Source organism: Perissodus microlepis, chromosome 3 (assembly GCF_051167445.1).
Source record: "Perissodus microlepis isolate ML-2025 ecotype Zambia chromosome 3, ASM5116744v1, whole genome shotgun sequence".
In the NCBI taxonomy this organism is placed as follows: domain Eukaryota; kingdom Metazoa; phylum Chordata; class Actinopteri; order Cichliformes; family Cichlidae; genus Perissodus; species Perissodus microlepis.
This window is the reverse complement of record NC_140463.1, coordinates 8838059-8858842: the sequence shown is the minus strand read 5'-3', so window position 1 is coordinate 8858842 and position 20784 is coordinate 8838059. Positions and strand designations below refer to the sequence as shown.

General features: G+C 41.4%; 2 protein-coding genes across 2 annotated transcripts in view; one reads left to right on the top strand and one right to left on the bottom strand.

Moving 5' to 3' along the window:
* LOC146389750 (neural cell adhesion molecule 2-like) overlaps positions 1 to 20784 on the bottom strand; it is a 631716-nt gene that overhangs the window by 172273 nt on the left and 438659 nt on the right. Inside the window, exons 4-5 of the mRNA XM_084919639.1 lie at positions 9695 to 10027; positions 1513 to 1833 (exon numbers count right to left, since the gene is read on the bottom strand). Of these exons, the coding sequence (XP_084775765.1) occupies positions 1513 to 1833; positions 9695 to 10027 (654 nt within the window). The remainder of the gene's footprint in view (positions 1 to 1512; positions 1834 to 9694; positions 10028 to 20784) is intronic.
* On the top strand, positions 18661 to 20258 carry LOC146389765 (butyrophilin subfamily 1 member A1-like). Its single transcript, XM_084913839.1, has 2 exons — positions 18661 to 18884; positions 19285 to 20258. Exons 1-2 carry the CDS (start codon positions 18821 to 18823, stop codon positions 19653 to 19655), a joined length of 435 nt encoding a protein of 144 aa, XP_084769965.1. The 5' UTR covers positions 18661 to 18820; the 3' UTR covers positions 19656 to 20258.

Below are 20784 nucleotides of genomic sequence, written 5' to 3'. Positions count from 1 at the left end.
ATAGACCACACGGCGGCCATTTCCGGTTTCATATATTAGGCTAGTAACGGAATACATGTACCGGCGTTACGCATTTTAAATACTAAATATGAGTAACTGTATTCCGTTACAGTTACCATTTTAAAAGGTGGTATTTACAATGCAGATACTCAGTTGAAATAAATGGATTACTTGGCGGTCTTTTCCTGTTTCATATGTTAGGCTATGCCCTCTCTATTTTTGATAATTCCACACCAGTGGAAATCCAAACAAAACATGCAATAAGAGGCTCTAATGCCTGTGTCTCAATCTCGTGGCCCATGTCATCTCTATTTACGGACCGCATAATGACATGAAGAAATAATTTAGAAAAATTATTATTCAAACAAATTTTTTAATATGAAAGCAATAGGCAGAGTGTTACAGGCATCGCCCTAAAGAATGTAGCCTCATGGGCAGTAGTCCGTGCTGCAGGGAGAATGGACTGCCATACTCATTATGTGTCTGTGAGTGAGGAAGGGAAAAAAAGGGGAGTGGAAAAGTACGAGTTGCCACGATTCCACTTGTAGTCTAAAGAGGTAGCTGGTCTTATTACCTGTTTCATTTTGTGACAAATGTAGCTCCTAGGCACATCTCTATTATCCTGACGTTATTGGAAATTACAGCTGATTAAAATTATTCCAACCTAACCCATTTCCTACTTATTATGTGTCAAATGTAAATAGTCTGGTGTGTACTGTTTGTATACAAAATGTTTATTTATTGTTTGTAAATGCATTAGATATTTGAATCTGTTAAAATGCAAATAGGTTACAATGGTAATATACGCGGGTTAATTGCAGTGTTAACAGTACTGCACAGAAATGTTATTGATGCTGAACAGCAGCAGAATGTAATTACAGATTTATCGTAAATAAGGATAAAAGACAATTATTTTGTAAATGTATACTTGTGAGAAAAACAAGGTGACCACAAGGGTTGAACATATGGACCTGATTGAATGTGTTTTTGGTGTTAAAAGAGAAATGTGTGTGTCTAAATGAACAGAAAAGAACACAGTGCAATTCAGTTAATAAATCAGACGAAGGAAGAGCCTGCAGACCGAGCGCAACTCATGTCTCCAATCTCTGCTTTTCTGTTTAAAAACAGACCCTATAGAAGGCCTGTAACAAACAGTAATATATCACACAGCAATAATACATTCATGTAGTTGTAAAAAGCATGTTAATATATTAAGTAATCCAAAGTATTCAGAATACGTTAATGTCATTGAGCCTGTTTTGTGCAGTAACAAAACAGGCAGCACTGAAAGCAGCTCTAAGTGTTTGTGTTGTTCAATGATTTGTGCACAACAACAAAAATGGGACCTCTCTCATCCATCAGTCACCATGTGGACATTTTTCTGACACACTTTGAAGCTGATCGACGTTTTGTGTCTGCACTAAGTACGTTTTCACCAGCTATGGCACCGGCAGGATTCACTTTCACAGACTCACACACACACACTCAGCTCTACTCACTCACCTGTAACACTCAGGTAAACAATGTTGATGGGCTCCCATGAGTCTTTTTCAGCCACACTGACACCACACACGTATGCTCCAATGTCATTAATCGTCACATTCTCTAGAATCAAAGACATGTCTCCATCCTTCATCTGCCTGTCCTGCAGATCCACCCGGTTCTTAAAAGATGGATGCTGGAAAATTGGAACAAATTGACCATTCCGGTATGAAAGGACAATTCCTGACTTCAGATAAGCTTTGTTCCACTGTACAACTCTGATGTTGCTGTTTGGAGCTCGACATGGGAGAGTGACGTCCTGTCCAGACTCAGCTGTGAGAATTTTGGGGTCTGAAAGAGGAAACAACACAGAGCAGAGAGGTTAAAGGTCAAAGTACAATTATGTAGCTTCCTTTGACATTTGAGTTTTTAGTCATGTTGGTTTTCATGTACCTCTGAACATCCGCCAGGTAGGGCTGTTCGATATAACAATATATATCGGATGTATTAAATCCAGTTCTTTGTATTCTTCAACGGCCAAGAAAAAGTGGTCTAACTTAAAAAATGATCTTTAATTTTACATATTCCGGAATATGGAGACTGAGCAGGCACACAGACACGCCAGCCAAAGTCTCAGACAGAAAACAGGAAGCCTGGTTATTTATATTCTTCCTCTAGACGTCACACACACTTTACGTTTCGATCAAACACTCTACTTAGTTTCACTTTCTGCCTGCAGCTCCTCATATTCTGCAAAAACATGCAGTTTCCTGTCAGCCTGTGACCTAGTCAAGTCTGGGCCTCTCATAAAACAATCTAATCAGCAAATAAGCATTATGATTATATATTTAAATCCCAACAGATGACAATATAAAAACATCTATCGTTTCATATTACTCTATCCCTTGCTTCGTGGCATCGCAAAATAAACTGTTTGTTTGTATTTTTTTCATCGTTTTGATGGTCACTGTAGAATTAATTTCTTAAAGTTCTCTCTTTCTCTTATATTTAAAATAACCACACTACAGACAGACAAGTGACTGCTTTTATGTATTGTTGTTAGCAACAACACTCGCGTACCTCCGCCGTACGCCTGTTTGTTTTCCACATAAACCTTTCACAATAAAGCTGAAGATCCTATTGAGATTTTTCAAAATAAAATGAATCACATGAAATAGTATGCAGAGTGTTTACGGATGAAAAGCAAAAAAAGACCCGTCAGGTGCTAAAAAATAAACCTTAGAACCTTTTCCCAGCAGCATGCCGTGTAATAAACACTGACAAAGAAAAAAGCAACCATTTCAATGTCTACAAATGTATAGCTTCATGCTTCGGTCAAAACCCTTGACTCCAGGTACACCCAGCTGAAAACACTTCATGCAAGTCGAGTTGATCCGAGATTCCCTGAATTTACAGAAAATGTAACATTTTTGGGATATATCGTTGTCAGGACAATAAATGTCTTATATCGGGTTATCAGATTTTGGTCATATCGCACAGCCTTACAACCAAGTCACCAGTGACCCACAGGGTGAATTTTAGCCTCTTGCTAAACATGCAAAGTGTCAGAAACTACAAGATGTTAGCTTCCACAGAACAAAAACATGTGCTAACATGTGATAAAAGTGAACATAATCAGTGAGAGAAAGCAGCCCTCTCATTATAATAGGGCTTTGGAGCGTGATGTCACGGGGGTGGGCGTGGAAAGGATTTTGGCCCGATCCACCATTTTGGGGGTCTAAACAAAGCGCAAGCGAAAAAGGAGCGAAGGCACACACGACAGCCATGGTTCGTTCTTGCTGTGTGGTCGGCTGCAATGTTCGATCACACGACCGGCAAGAGAATACGCTTGAAAAGGGTTTGTCTTTTCATTCTTTCCCAACCTGGAAGCAACATGAGGCAGCTCGTGTATCGATGTTACCAAACGAAGGCGTCTAACCTGGATAGCAGCTGTGAGACAAGCTGATATCCAGTTCTCTTCCATCTCCAAATATCTGTTAGTGCTCCAGACATTTTCATTCCGGTAAGTTCTAAATATGTTCATATCACTCTTTATAGCCTATTAGTTTTATTTTCGATGCGCTCTGAGCTCATAGCAAATTAGAACAAACATCCTACCGAGTGATTTTGCAGAACTACCTTCTATTTATAGAGTTGCTAATTATTTGGCATTATTGCAGCAAACCAGTCTATGAAATGGATGAAACGCATCGTGACTGGGTTCCAGCGCTACACAAGGGACCTGCTTCAAACATACCACCATGCCAATCAGATTACTTCTTCCATGTGAGGGTGAAGAGGTGACCCTTCAGGATAAGATGGTGAAGGTTTGCTGCGTTTATTGAACAGCGTGGTAGTAAAACCAGGGAACAATGAAACCTGCTCCTGTTAAATATTCTTAAGTCTTTTGCTGTATAAATAGCGGTATTTTTTTTTTTCAAAAGATACAGTAAATAATGTTAGTAGTGGGTGATATCATGTAAACACTGTCATGATTTTATGTAAACATTTTGTCATTTGTAAACTATAAATGACATGGATTCTACACCGTAACTGATGTGATGTTCTATAAGGTGGTAATAAAAAAAAAAAAGAGGCAAAAATTAGTTTGTTTCTTTATTCAAATTTTGAACAGTGGGACTCAGTCAGTACATATTCAGTAAATGCAAATTAGACCCCTAGATAAAACATTATGGCATTATAGCAGTGACAACTCCTCCACAGTAGCAGGTGGGATTTTTCATTTTTGAGGACGGCTCCTTTTACCTGTCAATACGGATGGTCTGTTTATGTTTTGATCAAGAGCCTTTTTTTGGGCAGCTGAAGAGGAGAAGTCTATCTTATTGACAACCACTGACTGTATCTTAGTCATATTACCCAGCAAAACCCAGTATGCAGGTTCATCTGTAACAGTCCTTGTGCCACAGATCAACACTGTTGCTTCTACATTAAACAGAAGAGCAGCGACATGGCTGCAGGTCTCCGCGACTCCGGCCTTACAGGTGCAGCGGGCGGCTTCAACCTTCCCTGTGATGCTCACAGTGACCCATGGCTGCAATGCTGGTTCATTCAGCCTTTGAGAGTGCAGGACCTGAAACACACACAAAGTTCATTTAAAGACAAGAACTATGAGCCAAGGCCGACATAAATGTGTTTTATCTACTTTATCATAAATGTAACAAAGTGTTTAGAAAGTTAGCACATACGTGTAATTTTTCATTTCTTTATGTGTCCATCTATAGAACGCTGCATGTTATATTCTAAATCTGCCTGTTCTCTGTCAGAAACCTGCCTGCAGAAAATGAACCTAAAGTATGTAATGCAAGGATGTCATCACTTTAGAGATGGAGAAAGCATAAAGTGACAATTATGAATCACTTAATATGATAAGGAGATTCTGCAGGTCATTAATCAATGTATAAAACTAAAATAAAATGTATTTTTAGTGACACAAGATACAAATATGGAAGCAAGATGTATAATTAGGATTATTTATAATAAATATGAATAAATCATTGCAATTTCTTTAACCATAAAGAATAACTAAATCCTTCAGGACAATGTCACATCAATGCACTGAACTCACTATGTTATCCACCTAACAGCCTCCACATGTTCTCACTGTAATTTCCCCTCATGAATGAATTTATGCTGCACTAATGTGAATGTTTGCAGGGAAATCAAACGCATTTCACACGCAGTACTCGAGCTGACTTACCTTTGTTTGAATGACGACTTGTACGCGCTGATTCCACAGATAAGGTACGAAAATATGTCAGGCTACGACAATAGCGGTTGGTCTTCAGGGTTTCTACTCCACGGCCGTATTTCATACGGGTCCACATTTCCAATGCAGCTATTTTCTGCAAGTACCGCCGCTTCGCCTCTGAACGAAATCGGTCTCTATACAGTCCATTCTCTTTTGAGCTGCTTTTAAGCATCTTGTAATCGTCGTTCCAACACAGTGTGTTTGTTTTTTCATTCATAGACCCCGAAAATGGTGCCGTGCTCCCACAATGCATTGCAGCGTGACATCAACTCCAAAGCCCTATATTATATTATGCAAATGATGGACTGCCAGTGCTGGTAGAAAACAAGCTGCAGAACTGCATCTGTGGCTGGTCAAAACAAACAACTGACATGGGCCTAAAAATCCACCAAGGCAGGAAGAGGTGCCCCAGCGAGCTGAGAAAGGGGCCTCACATTGACCAATACTTTTTAAGAAGTAAGTAAAATCAGTTGATTGACGCCCAGAGGCAGGGGAACTCCCAGTACCCCCAAAGAAAGTTCAGTGTCGTACAGACCATCCCATAGTCTCCAGATTGGAGCTCAGTCAAATTCAGCCAGTAGCAATTCCCAGTATAGAGCCTACCCCATCACAGCCAATATCAGGCCCAATTAATATCACTAGCATGGAGTTTAGCCACCAACAGCTTGCAACACATTTCCCTATAGATTTAAGCCAGCCACAGTCAACACCATGTTACATTCCAGAGCCCATCCAGAAACAGCTGACAGAATCTTCCAACACTGAATCCAGCCAGTCACTACCAGCAAAAGAAAGGACAATGGAAGGTAGGAAAGCTCAGATTCTGTTGCCCAGATCCAGTGAGAAGAGAGAGTGGGAAACCATTGACTCGAGAGAAAGGGAGTTGGAGAACCTGGGAACCATCATCTGCAGCTATGGTGCTGAGAGATTTGGGGAAAGAAAAAGACATAGAGGCAGCAGAAAGGCCCTTTAAACCAGGTAAAGTCTAGGAGACAGCGGGAAATTGACAGGTTAGTGAAAGAGAGAAGACAACTGAGGAAACAGTGGAGGATGGCCTATGAGACAGAAAGGGAGGAACTTCCTGCCCTGCAGGAGGAAATAAAGCAACAGCTTATTAAGTTGCGAAGATCAGAGCACCTAAGACAGCAATGTAAGAAGAAAGAACTGACCCTTTTCTACAAAAACACATAGACATTTAAGATCTACCATAGAACCAAGTCGCCCAGAGCTTATCTTTATATGATTACACACTGTACTGGCATTCTAAATGGCCTGTATTTGTATAGTGCTTTTCTAGTCCCTAAGAACCCCAAAGTGCTTTACACAACCTGTCATCCACCCATTCACACACTGGTGATGGCAGCTACATTGTAGCCACAGCCACTCTGGGGTGTGACAGAGGTGAGGCTGCCGGACACTGGCGCCACCGGGCCCTCTGACCAATGGGTGAAGTGTCTTGCCCAAGGACACAACGACCGAGACTGTCCAAGCCGGGGCTCGAACCGGCAACCTTCTGATTACAAGGCAAACTCCCAACTCTTGAGCCACGATCGCCCCCACATTCTGGGAGCATTTTAAAGCCCACATTTTAATAATATGTATGCATTAAGTCCATAGTAACTACATAAATTGCAAAAAAGTGCAATAAACTACAAAAAATTGAAAATCATTTTAGTTTTTTAACATATATTTCTAGTTAGAGAAATTTAAGAGATTTATCCCTCAAAACTGTTAGCATAAAGAAGTTGCACAAAATAGTTTCTAACCACAAGAAATTTATTTTGAGTGTCTTCATAGTTTTATTTTTGAGATACACCAATTTTTATATACTGGAGGAAGAACAAAAATAAATATCATAATGCAAATTTGCAGCAAAAAGTAAATAAATCAACATGTGCATCAAAATAAACTATTTCCAGCAGTGTAATTTGATTTCTAAGCATCCCAGTAACTATACAGAAAAGAATCAAGTCAAACATGACTTGTATAGGCTAAACACTAGTATAGGCTTATGAGGCCCCGAAAGTAAAAAAAAAAAAAAAAAACACAACTACATTTTCCATGAAAATGAAAGTGACATCAAACCGGCTTTGCCAGATTAGCCTGCTGAACATGGAGGAAAATATCTTCTTCAGTGTCTTGGCCCAAAGACTATCTACTTTCTTGCAAAGAAATGACTATGTTGACACATCAGTGCAGAGGGCCGGCACCTTGGGTTTTTCGGAAAGTCTGGAGCATGCCAGTGTCATCTGGCGCCAGATTCATGCTGCCAAGAAAGAATGAAGAAAACTTCTGGGAACTGGAGTTATGGCAGGCTGCATGATTTCCGCTCTGGCATTTATCATGGCATGGAGTTGGTCATGTGGGCATCCTGGTCTTCTAAGCATACGTTCACTGACCAATAAGGGACCTTTCATCCAAGACCTCCTCTCTGACTGTAAGTTTGACTTTTTCTGTTTAACTGAAACCTGGCAACAACCTGATGACTTTTCTCAGCTAGATGAATCTACTCCTCCGGGGTTTGTTTACTTCTCTAAACCTCACTGCTCAAGTCGTGGGGGTGGTCTTGCGATAATTTTTCACCAGAACTTGAAAGTCCTGCCAGTGAATGTTGATGTTGACTTTTACTCCTGTCTTGAAGGCTTTGAATTCAAACAGTTTATCGACTTTCCCACTCACTTTAAAGGGCACACCTTGGACTTAATTTGCTGTTCTGGTCTTACTCCCTCGAATCTTTCTGCTGATGAAATTCCCATAACTGACCATTTCCTCCTTTCATTTAATCTCACTCTCTGCTGCTCTTTTACCAAGCCAACCCATCTCATCTCGTTCAGCAACATCAAGAACATTAATATGGACATTCTCACTACCAGATTGGACAATATTCAGATTCTTGGAGCAGTAACATCTCTCTAGCAAGAGGCATCTGTAACTGAACGTCGAAAAATGGTGGTGGAGGAGGTGTGTCAACAGGAGGAAACAGCCAGATATGCCAGAGCTGTAGCGTTGGCCAAGCAGGGTCCAGGATGAATCTGGAAGAAATCTGGGGAATGGAGGCTAATAGGCTAAGTTTCATCATCCGAGCCACATATGATGTGCTGCCTTCCCCCATAAATCTGTAGTTGTGTGTTGGAAATAACCCAGCTTGCTCCCTGTTTACAGTCCCAGCAACACTCAAGCACATCTCTGTTGGTTGTAGGACTAGCCTTACTCAAGGCAGATACACATGGAGACACAACCAGGTCCTCAGAAGTCAACCCAGGCAGGGCCACCTGGGATGAGGGTGTCTAGTGATAATAGCCCAAACACCGGATGAATCTAAGGTTCACTACTGCTGATGTGTCCTAAAATTTTAATATTATAATCTAGGTCAGATTTCTAATCCCTGAATCTAACCAAGGAAGGTAAAAGGAAAAATAGCAGAGTAGCTTGTGATAAAATACTAAAACACCCTGTGAAGGTGAGGCACACAACGGTGTGTCCCGCTGGGAGAGTTTCTGGTCCACGTTTCCTCATAGCAGCCATCCCTCCAGACTTTCTCCATTTGAAGCAATGCATTATCAGGGATTGTAACATCCAATTCTTTTACTGAATAAGACACTGTGACTCTCTGCATGCTGCATGCTGCCTTTTCTGTAGCTGTTTGTATACACTGAACAAAAAGCTTTGTAGCTGTATACTGACTTCTGAAACTACTTAGCTTATTAAAAATGTGTGAGTCTGTAATCTCAGTGACTACAGCCTGACTCTAAAGCTGAGTCTAAATGTGATCAGATGAAGTGTGAGGTTGTGAGAAAGTCTCTGACTGCATTCATAGATGTGTCCTTTCAGCTGCTCGCTCTGATCCAACCTTTGGTCTCTAAGGAAGAGGCTTCAGGGAGATGTTTGCTACGTTGGACTGTAGGACCATCAGAAATGTGTGCAGTAACAAAACAGGCAGCACTGAAAGCAGCTCTAAGTGTTTGTGTTGTTCAATGATTTGTGCACAACAAGAAAAATGGGACCTCTCTCATCCATCAGTCACCATGTGGACATTTTTCTGACACACTTTGAAGCTGATGGACGTTTTGTGTCTGCACTAAGTACGTTTTCACCAGCTATGGCACCGGCAGGATTCACTTTCACAGACTCACAACCACCAGCTCCACCCCTCCCCTCCCCCTCCAGCTGTAGGCTTTAACATTGAGTTTCCCCACACATGTTTACAGACGAGTTAGAGAGCAAGAGAAGAAGAGACGGATTCATAAATGTCTTTGTTTCTGCTCTAACCTTACCCAAACAGTGCTGCTCTACAACTCTAGACTACCAGCCACAAAGACAACAGCTGGAGAAACATCTGTCTACCTCTGACATCCACCAGCTCATCCATACAACAAACACACATCAACAACCAGGAAGCAGCTTCACCTCTGATCACACACACACACAACTCTACTCACTCACCTGGAGGAACAACACGAAGGTAGATGATGCTGAGTTTCCATGAGTGTTTTTCTTCCACGCTGACACGACACACGTATGCTCCTTCATCATTAATCGTCACATCCTTCAGAATCAAAGACACGTCTCCATCCTTCATAAGTCTTTCCTGCAGATCCACCCGGTTCTTAAAAGATGGATGCTGGTTTTCTGGAAAAAAGTGCTGATTCATGTACAAAAGCACATATTCATCTTCCAGGTCAGCTCTGCTCCACTTTACAACTTTGATCTTGTTAATTGGAGCTCGACATGTCATAGTGACGTCCTGTCCAGACTCAGCTGTAATGAATTTATGGTCTGAAAGAAGAAACAACACAGAGCAGAGAGGTTAAAGGTCAAAGTACAATTATGACCAGAATGATTGACTTTAAATATTTTGTTTATTTCCTTTGACATTTGAGTTTTTAGTCATGTTGGATTTAATGAACCTCTGAACATCCAGCAGGTCACCAGTGACCCACTGAGGGGGAATTTTAGCCTCATGCTAAACATGCAAAGTGTCAGAAACTACAAGATGTTAGCTTCCACAGAACAACAACATGTGCTGATAATAAGTGAACATAATGTGTTGTAGCTGTATACTGACTCCTGAAACTACAACACATCACACTGACACACACATTACACTTCTTTGTGTCTGTCACAGGTGGATAACAGATATTAAGTATACCCAGATATACCCAGCCTTGTATGTCCTACACATACAAGCTGGACCAATACAAAAATTATCTGTTAGTTAATACCATCTAACCACCATCACCCTCCCCAATCCTGACTCAATGACCTTCATCACACCTCTCACCCCCCTTTCCTGCCCCCTAAAACTCAGAATATACACTCAGGATGTGAGCTGATTGTTTCAGAAACAGAAGCCTAGGAAAGCCACGGACCAGACTGTGTTTCACCCTCCTGCCTCAAAACCTGTGCTGAGCAGCTGGCTCCCATTTTTACCCACATCTTCAACAGATCCCTGGAGATGTGTGAAGTTCCCTCCTGCTTCAAACCCTCCACCATCATCCCGGTCCCCAAGAAACCTACCATTACAGGACTGAATAATTATAGACCTGTCGCGTTGATGTACGTGGTCATGAAATCCTTTGAACATCTGATGTTAGCCCATCTGAAGGACATTACAGGCCACCAGTTGGACCCTCTGCAGTTTGCCTACTGGGCAAACAGGTCGGTGGATGATGTAGTGAACATGGGGCTGCATTACATGTTGCAACGCCTAAACCACTCGGGAACTTATGCCAGGGTCCTGTTTGTGGACTTTAGTTCGGCTTTTAACACCAACGTGCCTGAACTTCTCTCCTCCAAACTCTCCCAGCTCAGCGTGTCACCAGCTACCTGTCAGTGGATCACCAGCTTCCTGACAGACAGGAAGCAGCAAGTGAGGCTGGGGGAGATCACCTCTGAAACTCGGTCCCTCAGTATTGGTGCCCCTCAAGGATGTGTCCTCTCACCACTACTGTTCTCCCTCTACACTAACGACTGCACCTCCAAGAACTCAGATGTTAAACTCCTAAAGTTTGCAGATGACACCACTGTCATTGGCCTCATTCAAGATGGTGATGAGTCTGCATACCGGCAGGAAGTTGAGCGGCTGGTACTCTGGTGCAGTCAGCACAATCTGGAGCTGAACACGCTTAAGACTGTAGAGATGACAGTGGACTTCAGGAGACATCCCTCAACACTGCTCCCCCTCACCATATCAGACAGCCCTGTGTCAACTGTGGAGATCTTCAAGTTCTTACCACCATCTCCTATGACCTGAGGTGGGAGACCAACTATCCTCAAAAAGACCCAGCAGAAGATGTACTTCCTGAGACAACTGGGGAAGTACAGTCTTCCACAGGAGCTGCTGATCCAGTTCTACACTGCTTTCTAACATCTAAATCTTATGAAAAGGCTGAAATGGGAAAGTTAAGCAGAGCAGTACACATGTTACAGATTGTAAGCGTGTTAACTTCTGCTGCTCCGACACTGAGATTGTTATAAATGTCTGCGTTTGTTGGTATTGTCAATGACTAACAAACAACCTGAGTCTAAAGCTGAGTTTAAAGTTCGTGCCTGGTGTCTCCTTCACACACAGACAAACTGAATCCAGATGAAAATAATCCTCCTGTACTTCTTGTTATCTCAGAGAGAAACTCAGTTTAGTTCAATCTCACCTGCAGAGACGAAGACAAGGACAAACAGCAAAGTGGAGCAGAGCAGCGCAGTGCCAGCAGCCATCTCTGTGTTAGTATTTGTGCTGATCCGACTCTTAGTTTGTTCTAAATGTCTGAGTCTCTCGCTGTTTTCAGTGAATAAGAGAGCCTGACTTTAAATACTGACTACATCAGATTACATTTAAGCTTGAAATAAAGCTGAAAGTCTGCTTTGAAGAACAGATCTGACTTTCAGCGGCTCACTCGACTTTGCGCTGTTTGTGGTGCATTCAAGAACCTCGGAAATCTCAGCTGTTTGGTGAACTAACAGGCCCACGTGACCCGGTGACGGTCACAGTGTAACAACTGCCAGCTCAGTGTAACCAAACATCGTGGCGTTATTTGTGTCTGATCTGTGATGAAGCTTCTGCTGTGGATATGTGTTATCTCCTTAATGCTGGGCTTACACTGTGCGATTTTTGGCCCATTTGCGCGTCCGCAGCTTCTCACACTGCGCACGCGCAAACACATAAATGTCGGTGGAAAAAGACGGAGCAGCACGGCAGTGCAGCTTGAGACCGGGACACAAGCGATGGAGGCACTTGTAGAACTTTGGAAAGCTCATCCGAGCTTTTTCGATGTGGCCTCACAAAATAATCACGACCACAACAACCGTGAAAATAGTTGGATAGACATTGCTGCTCAATCACAGCTGCCTGATCAGTGTTTTTCATTAGCAATTTAGCAAAGTTGATGGCGGTGGTGTGTCTGTGTGAGTGAAAGATAGAGAGGCAGAGCGAGTGACAGGTTTTCTGTTATAACCAAGGGCGTAGATTTGGCATGGACAGAAGGGACATGTCCCCACCAATATTCAGCGATTATTAAATTGTCCCCACCAATAATTTGATCTCTGCGAGTAAAGAAATCAAACTCAATAGAAAGAAAAAACGATCTGTCAACGTCTCATTCACTCAGCGGTGCAGAAAGAGTTGAATTACGTTCTCTACTGGAGTCCTACGTCATGTGACAAATATGGCCAATGTGATTGGCTGTGCCTTACAGGGAGCTCTGTTTAGTTTTAGCATAACGTGTTTTGGAAACTAACTGCACGACAGGCAGCACTATTAGTTCTCTCAGTCTCAGAGTAGCATTTCTAATTTTGATTGAAGCTGTCAGAGAAAACAGCAGCCTCGAGTAAGCCAGGATATTAGTTTACAGAGGCTGTTAAAATTATATGTCTAACGTTAAAATGTTGGTGACACAATAATTTCATCCTAATGGCACTGACATATTCATAGTGTTCATTTTTGAGACAAATATCATGAGGTAGTCATGATTTTGCAAATATCCACCTTGTAGTGCAGTTTGCACAAATTGTTTTAAAAATGCACTCAGCCTACAAACATTACTGATGAGTCAAGATCTGCACGAAGTGACAGAAACACTGAAGCAGCTCCACATTTTATTCTTATTGTCATGTCCGTCCTATTTGTCAGGTGACAGAAGAACCAACACAAAGCTCAGAGAGTAACAGTGACACAAGATCACAGGTGAAATTGGATGATGACTTGTTGGTTCATGACTGTATTTGAAGCACATGTGTGACTGCATGTATGTGGAATGTCTCACTGTTATTCATCAGGTGACAGAGGCAGCTCTGCCATTTTGTAGCTCGGACAGAGGTGAGGAGGCGAGGTCACAGGTGACTGACTGATGAGTTGGTGCTATAGATTGACTAGTATTTATTATCATAACAATTGTTAGGCTGCTGATGTAAATTGTTTCATTAGTGTATGTTTGACAAAGAATCTGAATTGACACGTCTCACTTTTTATATGGCACGAATCAATGTGTTATTTTATCAGGTGGCAATATGTCCTAGTGCAGTCAGAGGGGAAGAGCCAAAGGTGAGGCACATCAAGCACATAATAATAATACTTTTAATCTGAGGATAAAATGCATGTACTGAGGCTGAAAGAAGCTTCAGTGCCCTCAGAAGACTAAAAACATGACTAAGGTCAACAATGACTCGAATGAGATTAAACAATGCTGCTGTATGTCCACCAGGAGAGACTGGACAGTATAGATGTAAAACCAATATGCCAGCAGTTTATCTCAGTGAACTGGAAAAAATTGTCCATGCATTTGTGTCATCGCGTTTAGATTATTGTAATTCCCTGTTTACCAGCTTGGATAAATCATCTCTTTCTCGCCTCCAACCTATACAAAACGCAGCAGCCAGACTACTAACTCGCTCTAGCAAGCGAGCTCACATCACTCCTATTTTATGTTCTTTACATTGGCTCCCAATAGATTTTAGAATTCGTTTTAAAATTATTGTTTTAACGTACAGAGCACTAAATGGCCAAGCCCCAGATTATTTATCCAAGCTTCTCACAAAATACACTACTGCTCGCTGTCTCCGCTCACAGACTCAGAGTTTGTTGGTTGCTCCCAGAACACGTCTGAAGACGAAAGGGGACAGAGCCTTTCAGTCTGTGGCACCAAGGCTGTGGAACAGTCTACCTCTACAACTACGTTTGGTTGACTCTGTGGAATCCTTTAAAAAACAGTTAAAAACTTTACTGTTTAAACAAGCTTTCTGTTGACCAATGCTTTTTACATTTTTATATTTTTAATTTACATTTAAACTCTATATTGTGCATTTTGCTATTTATCGTACTGTTTATTTTAATCTCTGTGTGCAGCGCTTTGTGACTACCTGTCTATGAAAAGCGCTTAATAAATAAACTTACTTACTTACTTACTACTACTTACGAGAGGAGAAGGCATGTGTTTGGCTGCTTCACATAGTGGACATTGAGTTGTTGTGTGGGACACCAGTAGTCCATGTCTGTTGCTGTAACAGTAGTTCATGTTTAGAATAGAAAATCTCAGCTCACTGACTTGATCGGGGCAATTGTGCCTAAAATGTTGCATAATTTTGCTGAGAGATCTTTTACTTTGTGGTAATCTTAGATGAGTAGTTTTATGGACAAAAACCACCAGGTCATTCAGTGTTCCCTTAGTGCTAATGTGTCAGAGATGTTGGTGTAGTATAACTGAAGTAATGTTGTTAAGTCCTTAAAGTCATATTCTTTTATTGCCATGACTGTATCTGAAGCTATTTTTATGTTTGTATGATACCTGATTTATATGGATTATGGCTGAAGTAAACTAAACTCTAAAATACTTAGTCAGTCATTTGTTTAATAGTAATTTAACATTATATAATTCAAATGTAAAAATATGAATTGTGATTTTAAATGGTTTAAAAGCATGTAGAATAGCATATGTAGGCAAGTATATTTCTCCTTTTTTTTTATCAAGAAGCAAAGACAAAAAGGGGGAAAAAAAGAATCAGGGCAGAGTTCGGCGGTTGAATCATCCGTCCCCACCAATGCCAAAACCAAATCTACGCCCTTGTTCTGGCACATTAGCTTTAGCACACACATGTACATACAGTGGCATTTTATACCTTCTCCAGAATACTGTATATACTATGGCCACAAGTTTGCATCATGATTCTTATCCAGAGTCCTCTCCTTATTATTTACTCCTGGTGTTATAAGTAATAAGAATAAGTAATAAAAATAAAATATATTTATGATCATTATTATCAGCATTGTTTATTTGTATAGCAATTTAAGAACACACCAGGCAGACCAAAGTGCTGAACAACACAGATCAAAACAACTAGCTAAATTAAAAATACAATAGAATTATTAAAAATACAATAAAATTAATAAGAAATGTGTCAGAGTTAAAAGCCAGTGAATAAAAATAGATTTTCAATCTGGACTTAAAGACCTGCACTGATGATGCTTGTCTAATGTGGAGGGGAAGGTTATTCCTAAGCATCGGAGCCACAATTGAGAACGTTCTGGCAAGATCTGAGAACTGCTGGTCACAAACGCTGTCCATCTTATCTGACTGAGCTGGAGCTGTTTTGCAAAGAAGAATGGGCAAGATTTCAGTCTCTAGATGTGCAAAGCTGGTAGAGACATACCCTAAAAGACTGGCAGCTGTAATTGCAGCAAAACGCGGTTCTACAAAGTATTGACTCAGGGGGCTGAATAATTACGCACATCCCACTTTTCAGTTATTTATTTTTAAAAAATGTTTGGAATCATGAATGATTTTCGTTCCACTTCTCACGTGTACACCACTTTGTGTTGGTCTTTCACGTGGAATTCCAATAAGATTGATTCATGTTTGTGGCTGTAATGTGACAAAATGTGGAAAAGCTCAAGGGGGCCGAATACTTTTGCAAGCCACTGTAACAGTGCTGTTGCTGTGGTAATTTTATGTGGTTTACCTTGCAGAGACTGATACAGCTGTGGTCTACCCAGCAGTGAGAGATGACGATGTCTGTTATGGACAAACAGAACAAGGAGGCCCAGGTACAACTGCTCTTTATCTTGGGACAAAGCCAAAAACCATTGATGTTTTGCATGAGGAAAGATTTGTTGCATTGATTTGTGAAACATAGGCCTCAGATGCAGGACGGTAGAGGTTTAAAAAAAAGAAGTCAAAAACATCCAAATCTAAAAATTGAATTTAGTCCAAGAAAAGAAAAGTAAAATCCAAAAATCACAAAAGAAATAAAAAATATACACTTGTCACCAGATAGAAGGGAAGGTTATTTATTTATTTTTCCATCAATCCATCCATCCATTTTCTTTCGCTTATCAGGGTCTGGGTTGTGGATGGAACAGCCTGGGACCAGTAAGGTGTTCCCAGGAGACACCTCACCCAGGAGACATCCTTGTTAGTTGCTTAAACCAAGCATCCACATCACTGAAACCACAGCACCAATCTGTCTCGCGCTCACTTCTACCCTTTCTTATGAACAAGACTTGGGTGAGTAACTCATCCCTGACCTGAAGTGGGCTCTTCACCCTTTTCTGGCTGAGGACCATGGCCAATTCACATATTTGGTGGAGTGAGCTGGAGACCAACATCTTATGAAGCCAACAGAACCCCATCATTTGCAAAAAGCAGAGAAAAAATTCTAAGACCACTCGAGTGGAAGCCTTCTGCCACTTGGCAGAAATGGCTAGGAATTCTGTCCATAAAAATAATGAAGAGAACTAGTGAAAAGAACAGCCCTTAGGGAATGAGTCTGTCTTATACAGCCCTAGCTCTTGTATAGCTTGTTGTATAAGGATCGAACATAGCAATGAGCCAGACACCTCATACTCCCGAAGCACCTCCCATAGAACACCCAAAGGGACATGATCAATCAAACGTCTTCTCCAAGTCCACAAAACACATATAGATGTGTCCAAAAGTTGAATCTGTTCACCTGAGCTCTGAATTTTCTCACTTCTTCAGTGAGAACACGACACAAGCTGCTGGATTCTGGACTTCCATGTAACTCCAGAACGTGCAGACACCGGTCAGATTTGACTAAACTGACCAAGATTAACAAAAAGCCATGAGCACTGAGCAGCAGGGCTTTAAGGGGCTCTGCAAAGAGGTCTGACACAGTTTACGTGACACTGTTTTGAATTGTGATTCAAATGTTACTGTTGTGTAATGTGAAGATGAATCTCCCTCTGATTCCTCAAAGCGCTGTGATTTCATCATTATTTCTTTTGTACAACAAGATCAGGATTTTACATAAATATGCTGATGACTCTGTGATCATGTGACTTCTTCAGGGTCTGAAATCTGTCATTTTTTACTTTTTAAATTACATGAGTAATTTAAAAAAAGCCAGCAGCAAAAATCAAAATGAACACATGACACAAACAAGACCATAAATATAAGAACCAAGACGTTAAACTGGAGTCTGAAGCTGACAGGGAGCCAAAGCAGAAGCTTTGAAAGATTCATGACAGTGAGTTAAAAACATCGCAGCAACATTTTGGACAGAATTAATAGATTTTTTTTTAGTCAAACAAGAAAACTGATAACAGTCAATAATCCAAGGAGAGCACATGAAAGCACAGACGAGGATCTTCTGAGACACAACAGCTTCACATTGTTCTCATTTGTTGCTGCTGATGTAGTTTAGCCTGAGTTTCCTGCCCGTGTGTTTGCTGTCAGTGTTACGAATCCTGAGGCTGTCTGTTCAGTCAGTGAAACACCAAACACAGATCAAGCTTCTTCCATAAGTCACACAGAGGAAACACTGAAGCAAACACAGACATGGAGGCACAGAAACACCAAGAAAACCAAAGGATCACCACAGAGAGAAGAACATAACAGAATCAAAGTGAAACTACAAACATTCAGAATAACCATGAGTCCAAAGTGCGAGGAGGTCTGATGTTCCAACAGTGTTCAGGCTGAGAATTATTAACTGCGATGCTCCAGTTTGAGCTAATGGTGGCAGTGCTGTCTCACTGTTATACAGGAAACAACAAGTGAGAGCATCACGAAAACGCAGATATTTTATTACGTCTTTGTGACGTCATGACAACGTCAGCCTGATGTCTGGTTGGTTTTTCAGTTTTCTAGTTGGTGTCATCAGGTTTGTTCTACACTGTGGATGCTGTATCTTATAACACTGCCATGATGTTTACTGTGAGTCTGGAGGTTTGGTTATAGTGAACCTGCCTCCTGATGTTTATCACATATCCACAGCAGAAGCTTCATCACAGATCAGACACAAATAACACCACGATGTTTGGTTACACTGAGCAGGCAGCTGTTACACTGTGACCATCACCAGGTCACGTGGGCCTATTGCTTAATCAAACCGAGGGCGAGGTCTCCGAGGTTCTTGAATGCACCACAAACTGCAGAGTCGAGTGAGCCGCTGAAAGTCAGATCTGTTCTTCAAAGCAGACTTTCAGCTTTATTTCAAGCTTAAATGTAATATGATGTAGTCAGTATTTAAAGTCAGGCTCTGTTATTGACTGAAAACTCAGACAGACTCAGACATTTAGAACAAACTAAGAGTGAGATCAGCACAAATACTGACACAGAGATGACTGCTGGCACTGCGCTGCTCTGCTGCACTTTGCTGTTTGTCCTTGTCTTCGTCTCTGCAGGTGAGATTGAACTAAACTGAGTTTCTCTCTGAGATAACAAGAAGTACAGGAGGATTATTTTCATCTGGATTCAGTTTGTCTGTGTGTGTGAAGGAGACACGAGGCTGGGTGGACACTTGCTTTCTCTCACACATTATGTTCACTTATTATCAGCACATGTTGTTGTTCTGTGGAAGCTAACATCTTGTAGTTTCTGACACTTTGCATGTTTAGCATGAGGCTAAAATTCCCCCTCAGTGGGTCACTGGTGACCTGCTGGATGTTCAGAGGTTCATTAAATCCAACATGACTAAAAACTCAAATGTCAAAGGAAATAAACAAAATATTTGAAGTCAGTCATTCCGATCATAATTGTACTTTGACCTTTAACCTCTCTGCTCTGTGTTGTTTCCTCTTTCAGAGCAGAAAAACATCACAGCTGAGTCTGGACAGGACGTCACTCTGACATGTCGAGCTCTAAATAATAATCCCTTCAGTGTTGTAAAATGGAGCAGAGCTGACCTGAGAGATGAATATGTGCTTTTGTACAAGGATGAGCGATTTGAAACAGATGATCAGCATCCATCTTTTAAGAACCGGGTGGATCTGCAGGACAGACAGATGAAGGATGGAGACGTGTCTTTGATTCTGAAGGATGTGACGATTAATGATGCTGGAACATACGAATGTCATGTCTACATGGGAAGAGACTCATGGGAGCTCATCAGCATCATCTTACTACTTGTTCCTCCAGGTGAGAGAGTAGAGTTGAGTGTGTGTGATCAGAGGTGAAGCTGCTTCCTGGTTGTTGATGTTTGTTTGTTGTATTGATGAGCTGGTGGATGTCAGAGGTAGACAGATGTTTCTCCAGCTGTTGTCTTTGTGGCTGGTAGTCTAGAGCAGCGGTCCCCAACCTTTTTTGCGCCACGGACCGGTTTATGCCCGACAATATTTTCACGGACCGGCCTTTAAGGTGACGCGGATAAATACAACAAAATAAAACTAGTACCGGTACCGAAAAAAAGAAAATTTATTCATAGCACACGTGAAAAGACCAAGGAAAACCGAGTAAACGATAAAAATGATAACAAAATAACGCTGGAAACCGATAAAAACCCTGAAAACTATACATTTCACACCTAGCCTCAACTCTCGCGGCCCGGTACCAAACGACTCACGGACTGGTACTGGTCCGAGGCCCGGGGGTTGGGGACCGCTGGTCTAGAGTTGTAGAGCAGCATTGTTTGGGTAAGGTTAGAGCAGAAACAAAGACATGTATGAATCCGTCTCTTCTTCTCTTGCTCTCTAACTCGTCTGTAAACATGTGTGGGGAAACTCAATGTTAAAGCCTACAGCTGGAGGGGGAGGGGTGGAGCTGGTGGTTGTGAGTCTGTGAAAGTGAATCCTGCCGGTGCCATAGCTGGTGAAAACGTACTTAGTGCAGACACAAAACGTCCATCAGCTTCAAAGTGTGTCAGAAAAATGTCCACATGGTGACTGATGGATGAGAGAGGTCCCATTTTTGTTGTTGTGCACAAATCATTGAACAACACAAACACTTAGAGCTGCTTTCAGTGCTGCCTGTTTTGTTACTGCACACATTTCTGATGGTCCTACAGTCCAACGTAGCAAACATCTCCCTGAAGCCTCTTCTTAGAGACCAAAGGTTGGATCAGAGCGAGCAGCTGAAAGGACACATCTATGAATGCAGTCAGAGACTTTCTCACAACCTCACACTTCATCTGATCACAGTTACACTCAGGCTTAAACTCATGCTTTCTGTTAGTCACTGAAAATAGAAACAGACTCACACTGGTTCTCAAAAGAAATCAATATTAAAATTAATATATAATCAGATCGTCATTTGCAACAATATGGATACCATCATGTCATGTTTGGCTCCTACAGCTGAGACACAACT